This window comes from Enhydra lutris, unplaced genomic scaffold (genome assembly GCF_002288905.1).
Source record: "Enhydra lutris kenyoni isolate GAN:26980312 unplaced genomic scaffold, ASM228890v2 scaffoldscaffold8, whole genome shotgun sequence".
NCBI lineage: Eukaryota > Metazoa > Chordata > Mammalia > Carnivora > Mustelidae > Enhydra > Enhydra lutris.
In genome coordinates this window covers 30183818-30200790 of record NW_019154092.1, presented here as the reverse complement: position 1 = coordinate 30200790, position 16973 = coordinate 30183818, and the positions used below count along the sequence as shown (strand labels likewise).

The 16973-nt window shown below is 41.4% G+C and overlaps 2 protein-coding genes across 5 annotated transcripts in view; both read left to right on the top strand.

Annotated features, from left to right (window-relative positions):
• The first annotated feature begins 1517 nt into the window (after positions 1-1517).
• On the top strand, positions 1518-2407 carry LOC111142737 (mediator of RNA polymerase II transcription subunit 7-like). The gene is made up of 2 exons (XM_022496029.1): positions 1518-1773; positions 1965-2407. Exons 1-2 carry the CDS (start codon positions 1518-1520, stop codon positions 2405-2407), a joined length of 699 nt encoding a protein of 232 aa, XP_022351737.1.
• Positions 2408-14662: 12255 nt separating this feature from the next.
• LOC111142439 (regulation of nuclear pre-mRNA domain containing 1A) overlaps positions 14663-16973 on the top strand; it is a 74207-nt gene continuing 71896 nt past the window's right edge. For 2 of the 4 annotated variants that reach the window (XM_022495570.1, XM_022495569.1), the window contains exon 1: positions 14663-15078. In XM_022495570.1, the coding sequence (XP_022351278.1) occupies positions 14928-15078 (151 nt within the window). In that variant the 5' untranslated portion in view covers positions 14663-14927. The remainder of the gene's footprint in view (positions 15079-16973) is intronic. The other 2 variants (XM_022495572.1, XM_022495573.1) reach the window with 1 other exon arrangement.

The window sequence follows — 16973 nt, the reverse complement described above, 5'->3', positions numbered from 1 at the left end:
TGAAAATAACTTAAAATGCTGCTAATGTACACAAATATGTGAATAAACGTAGAGGAGGAAAGCACGCACACATGACATGAATTGTTGGATCACAGGAAAAGATTCAAATCGCTCTTCATCATATAAAAAAATTATATATTGCAAAATTTCTCGCTCATGAGAAAAAATACAACTCAAAAATACAATTGTCTACAACATGATCAACCATAATGAAAATATTATGCAAAGTGAAATAAGCCAGACACAAAAGGACAGATACCCTTTTTGTTGTAAGGTGTTACCACAAAAAAATAAGCTCTTGGCAAAGGGGCAAGGGTTATAAGAATGATAGCATTTATTAAGGTCTGTTATAGGCTTATACATAATTCTCTCAATCCTTAGGACAACTCTTAAATTGTCCGGTTTAATTCTTTTTTTTTTTTTAAGATTTTTATTTATTTATTTGACAGACAGAGATCACAAGTAGGCAGAGAGGCAGGCAGAGAGAGGAGGAAGCAGGCTCCCTGCTGAGCAGAGAGCCCAATGAGAAGCTCTAATCTCGATCCCAGGACCCTGGGATCATGACCTAAGCCAAAGGCAGAAAGAAGCTTTAACCCACTGAACCACCCAGGGGCCCCTGTTCGGTTCAATTCTTAAATTAAAACTTAATAAGTTCGGTTAAATTCTTTGGTTTGAGGAAAGTCTCAGTGCTACTTGATGCCACAGAAGAGGCTTAAACTCCTATTAGTCTCTAAAGCTGGAAAATTTGGGAGTTCAGGATGGGCACCCATGTCTTAAAAGAGGTTTCCCAACCTAATGGCCAATGTCTTTTTTTCTCCATTTCCTTTGAAACGTGTGATTCCATTATTAGAGATGAGGCACATATCCTCAGCTCCGTGAAGTTGACTGATTATGGATTTATTTTTTTCTTCAGGGAAGTACATGGTGCTGGATAGGGAGACACAAAATAGCCAGGTAATTGCCTGCCAAACGGGCCGAACTTGCTGGGCTGCACCATAAAATGCCAGGCTTTGAGGCTTTGAACAAAGGAGAACTTGTCTAGAACATATTCTAATAGTTGTAGAGGAACAGTGCCAAACGAGCATGTTCGTAAATGTCAGACCAACATGGTGATGGATCCGAAGACCATCCATCCAACAAATACTTATTGAGCTCCTGCTATGACCAGAGGCTGTTTGATGCAGTACTTCTTTTTTTCTTAAAGATTTTAGTTACTTATTTGACGGAAAGAAAGAGATCACAAGTAGGCAGAGAGGCAGGCAGAAGATGGTGGGGCAACCAGGCTTCCCGCTGAGCAGAGAGCCAGATTCGGGGCTTGATCCCAGGACCCTGAGACCATGACCTAAGCCGGAAGCAGAGGCTTTAACCCACTGAGCCACCCAGGCGCCCTTGAAGCAGTATCTCTTAATTAGAAAAATAGATACACTTCCTGTAGGAGGTGGCCAGAAGTCGGATTTCCGGCGCAGGCCAAGGCGGCTCCAGTGTAAACCCTGAGCTGAGTTTCTTGATCTTCCACTATGGGTGAGACGCAACATGTGAGTGCTCTTCCACCGTCCCCAATGCAGTACGTCAAGGAATATACAGATGAAAATACTCAGGAAGGCCTAGTTCCCAAGCCTCCACCTCCAATAAAGGACACTTATATGATGTTTGGCAATCAATTCCAATGTGATGATCTTATCATCCGCCCTTCAGAAAGTCAGGGCATCAAATGGCTTCATCCTATGCAGTTTGATCACAAGAAGGAACTGAGAAAACTCAATATGTCTATTCTTATTAATTTCTTTTTTTTTTTTAAAGATTTTATTTATTTGACAGACAGAGATCACAAGTAGGCAGAGAGGCAGGCAGAGAGAGAGGATGAAGCAGGCTCCCTGCTGAGCAGACAGCCCGATGCAGGGCTTGATCCTAGGACCCTGGGATCATCACCTGAGCTGAAGGCAGAGGCTTAACCCACTGAGCCATTATTAATTTCTTAGACCTCTTAGGTATCTTGATAAGGAGCCCTGGGAGTACAAAACCAGAAGAGAAACCAGAAGATATTAAGCTGCTTTTTGTACATGTGTATCATCTCATAAATGAATACCGACCCCACCAAGCAAGAGAGACATTGAGAGTCATGCTGGAGGTACCGAAAGGTCAATGTCTTGAAACAGCTGAGAGATTTCAGAAGCACCTGGAGCAAGTCATTGAGATGATTCAGAATTGCCTGGCTTTGCCTGATGATCCGCCTCATTCAGAAGCAGGGATGAGAGTAAAGACTGAACCAATGGATGCTGATGATAGCAACAATTGTACTGGACAGAATGAACAGCAAAGAGAAAATTCAGGTCATGGGAGAGACCAGGTTATGGAGAAAGATGCTGCCCTGTGTGTCCTAATTGATGAAATGAATGAAAGACCATGAAGGATGTTTCTTTTTCTTTTTCTTTTTGCTTTTCTCTTTTTCTTTTCAGTAAATGTCATAGATTCATTAATTTGCTCTTGGAGCGTCTTAGAAGAGATATAACTAGAAGTCATGTGAACGACTTGACTCCTGCTTCATCAGTTAGGAGGTTAGTGACTGTCTGTAAGTGCACTGTATGGCAAGCATACGCAAATGAGTATATGTGTATACATTAAGAGTAATCACCTTAGGGGGCCTGGGGGGCTCAGTGGGTTAAACCCTCTGCCTTTGGCTCAGGTCAGGATCTCAGGGTCCTGGGATTGAGCCCCGCATGGCTCTCTGCTCAGTGGGGAGCCTGCTTCCGCCTCTCTCTCTCTCTGCCTGCCTCTCTGCCTACTTGTGATCTCTGCTGTCAAATAAATAAAATCTTTATATATAAAAAAAAAAGAGTAATCACCTTAAAAAGGAAAGTCCCGTGATTGTGTGAAACATTCCTGGATTTGGAGTTGCAGAAAACATTGAAGATCTCAGTAACAGCAAGCTTTCATCTTTGAAAACTAGATTTGTCATTTGCTTTAAGAATGATAGATAAATAAAGGATATCAAGCTGTATAAATGTGAAATTATAAAATCTTTAGATTTACTTTACTTAAAAATTTAGTTGAGGGACACCTGGGTGGCTCAGTTGGCTAGGCGGCTGCCTTCTGCTCAGGTCATGATCCCAGCGTCCTGGGATTGATTAGATTTTACAGTATCTTCCCTGGGACTGGGCATCGTGCTCCTTGCTCAGCAGGGAGCCTGCTTCTCCCTCTGCCTCTGCCTGCCACTCTGTCTGCCTGCCTCACTCTCTCTGACAAATAAATAAATAAAATCTTAAAAAAAAAAAAACTTACTTGATCTCTAAAAATGTAGTATAACATGTTAAAAGAGAGGAGCCCCATAGAGTTATAAAACAGCAATTTTAGGGGCACCTGGGTGGCTTAGTGGGTTAAAGCCTCTGCCTTCCGCTCAGGTCATGATCCCAGGGTCCTAGGATCGAGCCCTGCATTGGGCTCTCTGCTCAGCAGGGAGCCTGTTTCCCTTCCTTTCTCTCTCTGGCTGCCTCTCTGCCTACCTGTGATCTCTTTGTCAAATAAATAAATAAAAACTTAAAAAAAAAAAAGAGCAATTTTATTCTTCCTCCTGACTGGTTCTGTAAACATACTATCTCAGTTTCTTGTTCCTACCCTGGATAGGTCTATTCACTGTTTTCCAGTCACTCAGATAATAAATCTTTTGATTACTCTTTGTTAAAAAAAAATAGATATAAATCCCCACCTAATAAAACTTTTATTCTAGAAAGAATACACAGACAATAAGATAAATAGGCAACTTACATAGTGTATTAGAAAGTGACATTTTGGGGCACCTGGCTGGCTCAGTCATTGGAGCATGTGACCCTTGATCTTGGCGTTGTGAGTTCAGGCCCCATGCTGCGTGTAGAGCTTACTTTAAAAAAAAAAAAAATTGAGGGCACCTGGGTGGCTCAGTGGGTTAAGCCGCTGCCTTCGGCTCAGGTCATGATCTCAGGGTCCTAGGATCGAGTCCTACATCGGGCTCTCTGCTCAGTAAGAAGCCTGCTTCCTCCTCTCTCTCTCTCTCTGCCTGCCTCTCCGTCTACTTGTGATCTCTCTCTGTCAAATAAATAAATAAAATCTTTAAAAAAAATTGATATTTTACCCAAAAAAGCAGTGGGATAATGGAATGAGATATTCTCATGAAAAGAAAAGTCCCAGGGAAGATACTGTAAAATCTAATAGTCAATTCTCATCCTCATCTTGTCTCTTAGGAACATTTGACATTTGATCATTCCCTCTTTCAAATGCATTCTTTGGGGTTTCTGGATTCCTCTGGATGTGATTAGCTTATTTATTCTCCATTCCCCAACTTCTAAACACTGGAGTGCCCTGAGCTCAGTCCTGACCTTCTCTCACTGGGTTATACCAAGTGCCTGGTCTCCCCGCTTGCCCCACCCCTCACCCAGTCACTCCTCAACACAGCAGCTAGAGGTGGGTTTTTCTTTTTCTTTTTTTTCATTCAAATGTAAGTAAGATCGTATCATTTTTCTACTCTGTATTTCCCAGCAATTTTCCATCTCAGAGTGAAAGCAGAAGTCCCCTATAGTGGTCTACAAGGTGCTGTATGCTCGTTCTTCTCTCCTTGAACCTCGGCTTACTCTCTGCCTCCTATTTACTGTTGCTCTCTGATCACTGCCTCCAGCCACAGGACTTCTCCTTGCTGTTTCCTAGGGCCTCTACATTTGCTGTTCCCCCTGCTGGGAACATTCTGAAATAGCTGCATGGCCCATGCTTTCTTTCCTTCAGATCTCAAAATATCATCTTACTAAGGCTGTCCCTGGCTAAGCAACTTAAAAATTCTAACATAAACAAACAAATAAAATATAATAAATAATTTAAATAAATTTATTTTATTAAATTATTTATTGTAATATCTTTATATTTAATTACTTGATTAATTAATTAAGATTCTAACACACAGTACCACCCCCCCACCAATTACTTTTGCTCATGGCACTTACCCCAGCACACAATGTATTTATACTTACATACATGACTCATTCTTTACCTCCATGTAAGCTCTATGAGGGGCAGAGGGTTTTTTGTCTGTTTTCATTCATTGCTGTATTCCCAGTGCCTGGCTCATATTAGGTGTTCCATCTGTCAATGTCTTCCAGTCAAAGACCATGAGGAACACACCATTAGTTGGACAAGTTGGGTTTTTGGCTGTTGCAATGAGGGAGAATGTACACTAGGGGGAGCCATGGAGTGGCTCAGTTAAAGAATGTTAAGAAGGACGTTAAAGCATTCAGGTGATTTTGGGGGAGGTTTCAAGGAAGCGAGGCTTTTCTCTTGTTCAAGTATGTGTATTTTTGAATGATTTAATGAATGAATATAATGGTGGTCTTCACATACCCGAAGGGCTGTCATATGAAACTGACTGAAATTAGGCTCATTTTATAAGATTTCAGAGGGCAGAGTTAAGACAATGCCTAAAGTAACAGAGTGAGCAAGCTTCCACTCACCATAAGAATTTTAACAAAATGAGCCCCTCTGCAGGAAGATGAATCCCAATAACCTGACTTCTTGACAGAGGCTGGAAGAATAATGGACTGAGATATTATAGATGTAACTAAGGCACTGAATGGAAGGCTGGACCTAATGACCTCAGATTTTTGTGAAGTTCTGTGAATATCTGTCAAAATTCACATGGCCTCCCAGCTTTCTTCCTATGAAGTTCCCAGGAAGAATATGACACCGGCAGGGCACCTGGATGACACAGTCGGTTAAGCATCAGACTCTTGGTTTCATCTTGGGTCATGATCTCAGGGTGGTGAGATCGAGCCCTGGTGTTGGGCTCCATGCTCATTACACAGTCTGCTTGGGATTCTCTCTCTCTCCCTCTCCTTATACCTCCCCCTCCACTTTCTCTCTCCCTCTCTCTCTCTCTCAAATAAATAAATAAATCTTAAAAAAAAAAAAAAGGAATCAGACACTGGCTACCTTAAGAGAAGGAGAATCTCTCTATGTTCTTTAGGATTTCACAGTCTAGAAGTGAAGATATAACAAACATAGGCGATATAGTCCTTAAGGGCAGTTCTGAAGAAGTTGTTCTCACTGGGGACAATGTTGCCCCCACAGGACTTTCGGCAATGTGTGGAAACATTTTTGGTTGTCACAAAGGGGAAGGGGGTGCTACTTGTATCTAGAAGTAGAGGTCATGGAAGCTACAAAGCATCCTATAATGTACAAGAGAGCCCCACATCAAAGGATTATCTGTCTCAAAATATCAATAGTACCAGTGTTGAGAAACCCTGTTGTAGAGGGAGGGGCAAGGAGTCATAGTTACACAGAAGGGAAATGGGTCTTGCTAGCTCCAGGAGACATGAAGAAAGGCTTTACAGAGGAGATGGCATCTAAGCTGGGTTTTGAGGGAAGACTAGGAATTTCTTGGTAAATAAATAAGTTATTTTAGAAGAACAATCTAAAATATTTGTTGATGAAATGATCTAATGTCTGGAATTTGCTGCAAAATAATCCAGTGTGTGTGTGGTGGGGGAAGGGTATAAGAAAGGGTAGAAGTTTGGCCAGGAGTTGATAATTGATGAAACTCTCAATGGGTACATGGAGGTTCATTATATTTTTCTCTTAACTTTTTTTTTAAAGATTTTTATTTATTTGACAGAGAGAGACAGCGAGAGAGGGAACACAAGCAGGGAGAGTAAGAGAAGGAGAAGCAGGCTCCCTGCTAAGCAGGGATCCTGATGTGGGGCTTCATCCCAGGACTCTGGGATCATAACCTGAGCCAACACTTAACTACTGAGCCACCCAGGTGCCCCTTTTCTTTTAATTTTTGTATATTCTTGAAATTTTGTATAATAAAAATTCAAATCAAGTTTTTTTTCTTTTCTTATGGCAAAACATACATTATATAAAATATACCATTTAAAAAAATATTTTATTTATGTACTTAGAGAGAGAGTGCATGTAAAGGAGGGGGAGGGGCAGAGGGAGAGAGAGAATCTCAAGCAGGCTCTGCACTGAGCACAGAGCCCGACTCTGGGGTGGGGAGGCTCAATCCCATGACCCTGGGATCATGACCTAAGCCAAAATCAAGAGTTGGATGCTTAACTGACTGAGTCACTCAGGTACTACCATTTTAACCATTTTTAGGGTATAATTCAGTGGTGTCATGTACATTTACAGTGGTGTAATGTGATGCAACTATCCATTTCCTGAATTTTTAATCATCCCAAACAGAAATTCTGTACACACTAGACAATACCTCCCCATTCTTTCCTCTGCAGCCCTTGGTAACTTCTTTTTTTGTTTGTTTGTTTTAAAGATTTTATTTATTTGTGTGTGTGAGAGAGAGAGAGAGAAAGAGCACAAGCAGGTGGAGTGGTAGGCAAAGGGAGAGAGAGAAGCATGCTCCCTGTTGAACAGAGAGCCCAATGCGGGGCTCGATCCCAGGACCCTGAGATCATGACCTGAGCTGAAGGAAGAGGCTTAACCCACTGAGCCACCCAGGCACCCCTGTTGGTTTAATTTTTAAAAGGAAGTTCTTTATCGGGGAGAGGACAGGCAATTGCAGGAAGGATATTGTTTGCATTTTAAATGGATGGAAGACAGTGGAAAATGGAATTGCATAGGATTTGGGAAATAAGTTTGGCACTCCTAGAGGCTCAAGAACATACGGAAGCCATGAGCAATGGGTCTTCTGAGAACAGTGCAACTCAATTAATCTGAACCTTGCACGCCATACTAAGGATACAATCTTATTCTTATAGGCAAGGGGAGCCACTGGAGGTTTTTCTCTGGCCCCACTCAAATATATTTACTCTTTTCCTCAATCCAAGCTTGTGGTCAAAAACTCAACCCATACTGGAATATATACATTGTAAAGAAGAAACTACCTGTTTTCTTACCCATAGACCTAACCACTAATTAACAGTTTGATGTATATCATATATTAAACTCACCAAATGAAAGACCACAAGAACTACCTAAAGTTAAAGTTAGGGTTTTTTTGGTAACTTTTTCTTTTCTTCTTTTTTAAGTAATCTCTACACCCAACATGGGGCTCACACTCATGACCCCGAGATCAAGAGTGGTATGCTCTCCAGACTAAGCCAGCCAGAAACCCCTAAAGTTAGGTTTATTTAATTTGCTGCAGCAAGAAGGGACTTGCATCAGAGAAACTGTGGGCGTGCCCTTAGGAAAGAACTGGGAAGGGCTTATTAGAAGGTTTGAGCTTGTGTTGGCTGATATTGCGGAGGTTTTAGGGAAAGCAGGGGTCTGTTGTGGGTTGGATGCTGTCAGGAAACAGGGGCAATTTGGTGAGCGGGTAGATCTGTGGTGATTTTATCTACAATGCCAAAGGATGAAGGTGGGGTTTCATTGATAAAGGATCTGTAATCATTTATGTTTGTTATAAGAGGTAGCTGTTAGGAATTTCTGTGGTTTCAAAGTAGCCTCCGCCCTGTTTTGTTCCACTAAAGTCACAGAATGGCCTTGTCTGATTATTGTGTCTATCCTGTGAGGGTAGTTGATGTTCGGTTAGGAATGCCAATGCCTAGCAATCCGCTTGCGGGGTTATCTTTTTCCTTTCTCATTTCCCCATTTTAGCAGGGGGCAGATGAAGTCAGCCTGCTGGATGTATTACTCTCTGAAGTTCAAGTTCAAAATTCCATTGATCGGAAGGTTGTTTGAAGAACATCATCTCTTACTGAACTCAAGTCAGTACTTGACGTTCCTTTTGTTGGAAGCGGAGCTGTAGTATCATCTGATGAGACAATGGCTGTATGGCAGCATTTACACGTATGGGAAAATTGCAAGTACCTGATCTCCTAATTTATTTGTTTCCTGGAATATTTTAGTAATACTAAGGGCGCCTGGGTGGCTCAGTTGTTGGGCATCTGCCTTCGGCTCGGGTCATGATTCCAGGGTCCTGGGATCGAGTATCGCATCGGTCTCCCTGTTCAGCAAGAAGCCTGCTTCTCCCTCTCCTGCTTCCCTTGCTTGTGCTCCCTCTCTCTCACTGTGTCTCTCTCTGCAAATAAATAAATAAATAAAATCTTTAAGGAAAAAAAAAGATTTCAGAGCAGTCTGTAGGGATGTAAGCATAGGGAAGCCTGAACAAGGCTGGGTTTAAGGGTACCAAACTCCCTGCAGAGTCAAACATCCACGTATAACTTTTGACTCCCCCCAAAACTTAACTAGTGAGAGCTTACTATTGACTGAGCTTTACCAACAACATAAACAATTGATTTACACATATTTTATATGTTGTATGTATTATATACTGTATTCTTACAACAAAGTAAGCTAGAGAAAAGAAAATGTTATTAAGAAAATCATAAGGAAGGGTCACCTGGGTGGCACAGTCTTGTTAAGTATCTGCCTTGGGCTCTGGTCGTGATCCCAGGGTCTTGGGATCAAGCCCCACGTTGGGCTCTCTGTTCAGTGGGGAGCTTTCTTCCTCTCTCTCTGCCTACAGCTCCCCCTGCTTGTGCTCTCTTTCTCTCTCTCTGTCAAATGAATAAATAAAGTTAAGTATCTGCCTTGGGCTCTGGTCGTGATCCCAGGGTCTTGGGATCAAGCCCCACGTTGGGCTCTCTGTTCAGTGGGGAGCTTTCTTCCTCTCTCTCTGCCTACAGCTCCCCCTGCTTGTGCTCTCTTTCTCTCTCTCTGTCAAATGAATAAATAAAATCTTTATAAAAAAAGAAAATCATAAGGAAGGGTCACCTGGGTGGCACAGTCAGTTAAGTATCTGCCTTGGGCTCTGGTCGTGATCCCAGGGTCTTGGGATCAAGCCCCATGTTGGGCTCTCTGTTCAGTGGGGAGCTTTCTTCCTCTCTCTCTGCCTACAGCTCCCCCTGCTTGTGCTCTCTTTCTCTCTCTCTGTCAAATGAATAAATAAAATCTTTAAAAATAAAATCGTAAGGAAAAAAAATACATTTACAGTACTGTACTTTAAAAAATCCAAACATAAGTGGACCCATGCAGTTCAAATCCATGTTGCTAAAGGGTTGGCTGTACATTTTTTTTAAGATAGTACATATTCCACCTCAAGAGTCTCATACATCTGGAGCTGCTCTATTTTGATCATTGCCGATCCAAGTTTATGAACTTTTGAGAGGGGTTCTAAGACTTGAGTGGCTTACCATTACCTTTGTTGCTATTTCCTAAACTTACCATGTAAGATACCCCCCCCCACACACACTTTTTGAGACAGGATTGTCCCTTCCAAGTATGACATGATAGGGATTATAGGCTTTTGAATATTTTGTGTGTTGTGGTGTAAGCTGTATAAAGAATTGTTTGTGAGGTACTTGGCTGGCTCAGCTGGTAGAGCATGTTTTTCATGATCTTGGAGTCGTGAGTTCAAGCCCCACACTGGGGAGTAGAGATTACTTAAATAAATAAATAAATAAATAAAGTTAGTAACTGAAGCTAATTAACCAGGAAATGAACTGTATTTTTACAAGGAAAGATACTAGTGGGAACTGGGTGGGCCTCAGAGGAAAGTAGATACAAACACAGCAGCTGGTTTTATTATATGTTTTAACTAAATCATAAAAAATCCCACTAGATATTAGACTCAATACGAATGACTAACTGAGATTAAAAAGAACCGGGGCGCCTGGGTGGCTCAGTCAGTTAAGTGTCCAACTCTTGATTTTGGCTCAGGTCAGGATCTCAGGGTCATGAGATCCAGCCACACACCAGGCTCTGTGCTGGCCATGGAGCCTGCTTAAGATTCTCTCTCTTTCCTTCTGCCCCTCCCCATGTTCGTGCGGGCACATGCTCTCACACTCCTCACACATGCACACACACATCCTCAAAAAAAAAAAAAAAAAAGATAAAAAGAACAATATTTGAAGAAAAAATAAAAAATTTAAAAAATTAAAAATAGGGCCACCTGGCTGGCTCAGTTGGTAGAGTAGTCAACTCTTGATCTGGGGTTCATGATTTCAAGTCCCACATTGAGTGGATTGCATTGAATTTGAAGATTGCATTGGGTAATAATTGCCATATTAACATTGCAAGTCTTTCAATCCATGAACAAGTTATGTCTGTTCACTTATTTAGGTCTTCTTCAATTTCTTTCAATAATATTTTGCAGCTTTCAGTGTACACCTGAAAAATCTCCTTGGTTACATTTATTCAAAATTATTTTATTATTCTTTATGTTATTGTACTAATTTTACTAATTTCATTTTCAAATTGTTCATTGCTGGTATGTAGAACTACAACTGATCTTCGCGTATTCATCTGGTATCCTGTTATTTTGCTGAATTAATTTATTAGCTCTAGTGCTTTTGTGGATTCCTTAGGATTTTTTTTTTTTTAGGCTTTTTAAATGTATAAGATCATGTCTCCTGCAAATAGAGATCATTTTACCCCCTCCTTTCCAATTTGGATACCTTGTATTTCTTTTTATTACCTAATTGCTATGTCTAGAACTTCCAGTATAATGTTGAATAGAAGTGACAGAAATGTATATATTTGTCTTGTTCCTGATCTTAGGAAGAAAGCTTTCAGTCTTAAATCATTGAATATAATGTTAGCTATGGGTTTTCCTGTACACTTTTTTTTTTTAAGATTTTATTTATTTTACAGAGAGAGAGAGAGAGCACAAGCAGGGGGAGTGGCAGGCAGAGAGAGAGGGAGAAGTAGGCTTTCTTAACCAACTTAGCAGACACTTAACCAACTGAGCCACCCAGGCACCCTTCATACACTTATTATGTTCAGAAAGTTTCCTTTTATTCCTACTTTGATGAGGTGTTTCATTGTTCTGTTTGTTTTTTTCATGAAAGGATGCTGGATTTTTTTATCAGTTGAAATGATCATTTGTTTTTTCCTTCATTCTATTAATATGGCGTATAATGTTGATTGAATTTTGTAGTTGAACCACCCTTACACTCTTAAGATAAATCCCACTTGGTCATGATGAATAATACTCTTAATAGGATGCTGGATTGCGTTTACTAGTATTTTGCTCAGGATTTTTACATCTATATTCATAAGCAATATTGGCTTATAGTCTCTTCTTGCAATAGACTTCTTTTTTTAAGTTGAAGGAGCACATCTCTTTGTTTACTTAGTGGCTATTCCAGGAAAGCCAAAGATAGTTTACGGAAAAAATACATTATTCTGAATTTGAGGCCTGTATTTGGAAAGACAAAATCAAGAAGTATAGCCAGAGGATATTATGAAAATAAGTTATAATTATCTAAGGGCAAGGGTGCCAGGGTGGCTCAGTATTAAGCATTTGCCTTCGGCTCAAGGCATGATCTCAGGGTCCTAAAATTGAGTCCTGTGTTGGGCTCCCTGCTCAGCAGGGAGTCTGCTTCTCCCTCTCCCTCTACCCCTCCCCCCATTCATGCTCTGTCTGTCTCTCTCTCTCAAATAAAGAAATAAAATACTTAAAAAAATTATCTAAGGGCAAATGCAGTTACAACCAATATTTTGAAAACACAGCAATAAGTAACAATGTCAATAAATACAGATCTAACAGCTCTGTGTGGAAAGCTGTATTACACACACATATACAGAATACTGTATAAGTCCATAGCAGGAGCAGCCAAATCAGACTGAGGACTAAAACAAACAGAAGAGTTGGTGCTTTGGCTGAGTCACTGAGAGCAAAATCTAGCTGGGGAGAGAATATATAAACTATATAATTATAAATAATACAGATTACTAGTGTAAGTTCTAAATAAGGTATTCAAATCAGTAAATAATACAGAAAGGAACTTTTTACATACATTGGACTCGTTGGGAAAGAAAAGAAGGTGGAATTTACGGTGGCCTTTAAATTTCAGGTAGAATTGAGATAAAGAATGGAGTGTGAAGAATTAGAATCTTAGGTGAAAACATAATTTGAGAGATGATATGTAACAATTTTGGTGGCTGCAGGGTTCATGGGAGGGAATAGTGTTGAAGATATACTGAGGTCTCAGAAGACAGGTAAGTGAAACTCTGCCTAAGTTCAGGCTAAAAACTGGACTAAACAAATTGGAAAACCAAAAGTACATACAACTGGGAAAGAAGCATGAAGAGACAGGAATAGATATTAGAGTAAGAGGAAGAGAGAGGAGAGTTATCTCACCTCGTGAGATATCCTTTGAACCTTGTAATAACATTAAAAATGGGAATGATGAACTATAACGATAATTGAACAAAAAACATATTTGATGCCTACTTGGTGCAAAGTTCTTGAACAGTCCTTCTCAAGAGATAAGAATTCCTGGGGCCCTGGGTGGCACAGTGGGTTACGCCTCTCCCTTCAGGTCAGGTCATGATCTCAGGTACTGGGCTGGAGCCCCAGATGGGTCTCTTTGCTCAGCAGGGAGCCTGCTTCCCCCCTCCCCAGCCCTGCCCTCTGCCTGCTTCTTTGCCTACTTGTGATCTCTCTCTCTCTCTGTCCAATAAATAAATAAAATCTTAAAAAAAAAAAAAGAATTCCTGGGGGTTTTTATTTATCTTTCTTGAAGTTTATATTTATATTTGGAATGTGACAGTATCTTTGTGTTCCCTTTGTGAACTCACAGTACTATGTCAAAATGTATGGATTTATCACACATCATAAGTCATTTGTCACATGTCAAAATGTTGGGTTTAAAAAATATATTATTCATTTATTTGGGAGAGAGAGAAAGAAAGAACGAGCAGGGGGAGGGGCAGAGGGAGAAGTAGCCTCCCCAACAAGTAGGGAGCCCAAGGTGGGGCTTGATCCCAGGATTCTGGGATCATGACGTGAGCCAAAGACAAACGCTTAACCAAATGAGCCACCCAGGCACCCCCAAATGCTCGATTATGAGATTTCTGAAAGTAATTTTTTTAATTATGTAAGAAATACACGAGCCCATTCTTGTAAAAAATGAAAACAATATAATCACAGCTCAAGGGCTCCAATTCTGATCCTGACTTTGATACCACTATTAATGTAGTATGTATTCTTCCAGGCTTTTTGCCATGCATTTACATACTTATCAATTCATATACAATATATGCTTTTATTTTTTTAAAGCTTTATTTATTTAGAGAGAGAGCATGAGCAGGGGGAGGGGGAGAGGCAGAGGAAGAGGGAGAGAGAGAATCCCAAGCAGACTCCGCAGTAACCAGGAAGCCCAGTGTAGGGGTGGGGGGGGGGCTCCATCCCACAAAGCTGAGATCACGATCTGAGCCGAAATTAAGAGACTGAGGGTCAACAGACTGAGCCACCCAGGTGCCCCACAATATACACTTTCATAAAACCAATGTTATACTATATTTTTCACTCTAAAACTTAAAAAAAAAAAAAAAAAACCTCCAACCCACCATTGGATTTATTAATCTTTTAAACTGCTACATGTATTCTATACTATGCAGGTTCACCATTAATCTAGCCATTTACCTTCTGTGAACGTCCCACCTCTTTAGAGTTAGTGAGCCAGACCGAACAGCTAGCATACAGCTCATTGTGCAAACATGCAGCTGTTTTTCTAGCATTGATGGCAGTTAGCCAAATTGCAGGGTCACAGGGAAGGTTCAATTATGAAAATGTAATATATCATGCCAAATCGTCTTTCAAATTGGCTGTACCAATTTACACGCCTATGCAGAGATTTTTAATTCGTTTTCAGCAGATAATTTTACCATAGAAGTCCCGGTTGGGCTAGCTCCACCCCTTCCCTGGCCATAACCCAGGCTGCAAGCCCCACGTGCCGCCCTAGAGCCAGTTTTGGCCCCGCCCTTTCGCTCGGAGGACCAGCCGCTTGGCCTCGCCTCTTCCGAGGGCGGGGCGTGGATGGGCCCTGACGTCACTGCCGGCTAGACGCCATCTTGCTGGTTTGCGGCCGGTCTTGGATGTGGCGGCAGCGGTGGTGAAAGCGTGGGGAAGGGTGGGGTGAGGGGGCGAGGCCGCGGCGCGGGCGGCTAAACTCTCCTCCCCTCAGCCCCACCGCGTGGGACGGCGTGAACGCGGTGTCGGAGGGATGTCAGCCTTCTCTGAGGCGGCGCTGGAGAAGAAGCTGTCGGAGTTGAGCAACTCGCAGCAGAGCGTGCAGACCTTGTCCCTGTGGCTCATTCACCATCGCAAGCACTCGCGGCCCATCGTCACCGTGTGGGAGCGGGAGCTGCGTAAAGGTGAGTCGCCCCGCCGCCCGGCCTGTTCCCTGGTGCCGCCGGGCCCCCTTCCCTGCCAGCTCCATTCCCCCAGCGACCCCAGCTCCCTGCTGCCCGGCACCGCCCTACCCGACGCCCCCGGCTCCCCGGCGTCGGTGGTCTGCGGGCTCGGAGGAGCGGCGTGCGCCGCGCTTCCTGCAGAATCTGCGCCTTACTGTAGGTATTATTGCATAGGGAACGAAAGATTCAGAACAAAACCAAAAGCCCTTCTGATTTAACACAGAGGCAACAGTCAGGGGCTCAGGGCTCTTTCCCTGATTAGGGCCAGAAATTCGGGCAGTCAGGTATTTTCTTTCATTCTGTAGATACAATGGAAGATAGGGCTGGAAAAGGGAAATGGAAAGGAAAAAAGATTGGTGTGGGATTGGGAGTTAATTCCATCATTTCTATAACACATCAACTCAGTCTTGTAAAATTAATAGCGGAATCAGAGTTTTGGAATTGGGGAATCTGAAATTGCATCCATGCATGATGCAGTGGAAGAACCCCGGATTTGTAGATTTTAGAGGACTAGGTTTCGGCGAATTTATTAACTGCCTGGATTGCAGTTGCCTCACGTCAAAATGAAGGAGTTAGATTGAGTGATCTAAAGTCCTTTCTTGCTCTGTGACTATATACTTCTAGGGCATTGTACTTGTTTTGCAAAACATTAGTGCTCCTGTAAATGAAGTTAACTTTTAAGAGTAGTATGTGCTCTCACTAAAATATTCAGAATTATTTCACTTCTGCAGAGCGACTGTATCTGTAAGAACTATGTATGTTAGTGTGACTAAAAATTAAAAAAAAAAAATTATTTGCTTAGTCTGGGTTTGCACCTTAATTCTTAATTCATTGGAGAAAGAGAATGGCACTCCTTGTTACTGTTCCAGACACCCCGATGTATCGATATGATGGTTATTAATTAGGGGCTTTAACAACTTATTATTCAAAATAGATGCTTGATTACTGACCCATATGAAAGCTCTATGATGTGTTAATATGAGAGCTAAAGTGTGGCGTTGGCTATAGGAAATGGAGAAATGTCCTTGTGTATTTGCTTGTGGTTAATCTCTTAGGAGAAATTGACTTAGAGCCCTGTGTTTCAGTTCATATATAAGTGCATGTGTATTGGCACTCAAGGAGGAATTCATCTTCTGTGAGGGGTCAGAAAGGTTTGAGAAACCTAGGTATAAAGGTCTGGAAAATAGCTGTGAACTTTGCAAAGGCAGTAATTGTCTTTGCTGCAGATTTTGGAAACACATAAAATCAATAAAGGATTGGTACCCAAACTGTCTTAAGAACTACTACAAATCAGCAGAAAAATAGTAATGCTGTTAAAGGCATTTCACATGAGGGGAAACCTGAAAGGCCAATAAGTGATACTAAATAATCAGGAAAAAATAAACCAATGAGGTACCACTTTATACCCTTCAGTTTGTAAAAGTATGACAATACCAAGAATCGGTGAGGATGAGGAGAAACAGGAACACTCTTACACTGCTGGTTGGAGTGTAAAAAGATCAATCTAGTGACCTCTAATTAAGTTGAAGGTACATAGTCTTTGACGTAGTAGTTCTTCTAGGAATGTATCCTGGAAACTAGTACCTGTGCTCAAGAAATTACATTTATTGCAGCTTCTTAGTAGCAAAATTAGAAACAGTTTAAACATCTCATTAGTTGGGAGTATGGACAAATACATTGTAATATTCATAGACTAATACTGACCAGCAGTTGTCATGCAACAATATGATTGAATTAAAAAATAACAAACAAGCAAAATGTTGAGCTAAGAAGGCAAGGTGCAGACCAATATGCTATTTGCTAAAGTTTGAAAACATGCAAAAACAAATTCTGTGTTTTGTACCTGTAGTTACAGT

Bases quoted from the DNA above. Each gene is read 5' to 3' on its own strand.
- LOC111142737 (XM_022496029.1), top strand. From the start codon at position 1,518: ATGGGTGAGACGCAACATGTGAGTGCTCTTCCACCGTCCCCAATGCAG. The intron at 1,774-1,964 runs TTATTAATTTCT...CCCACTGAGCCA, and splicing joins AAAACTCAATATGTCTATTC to TTATTAATTTCTTAGACCTC.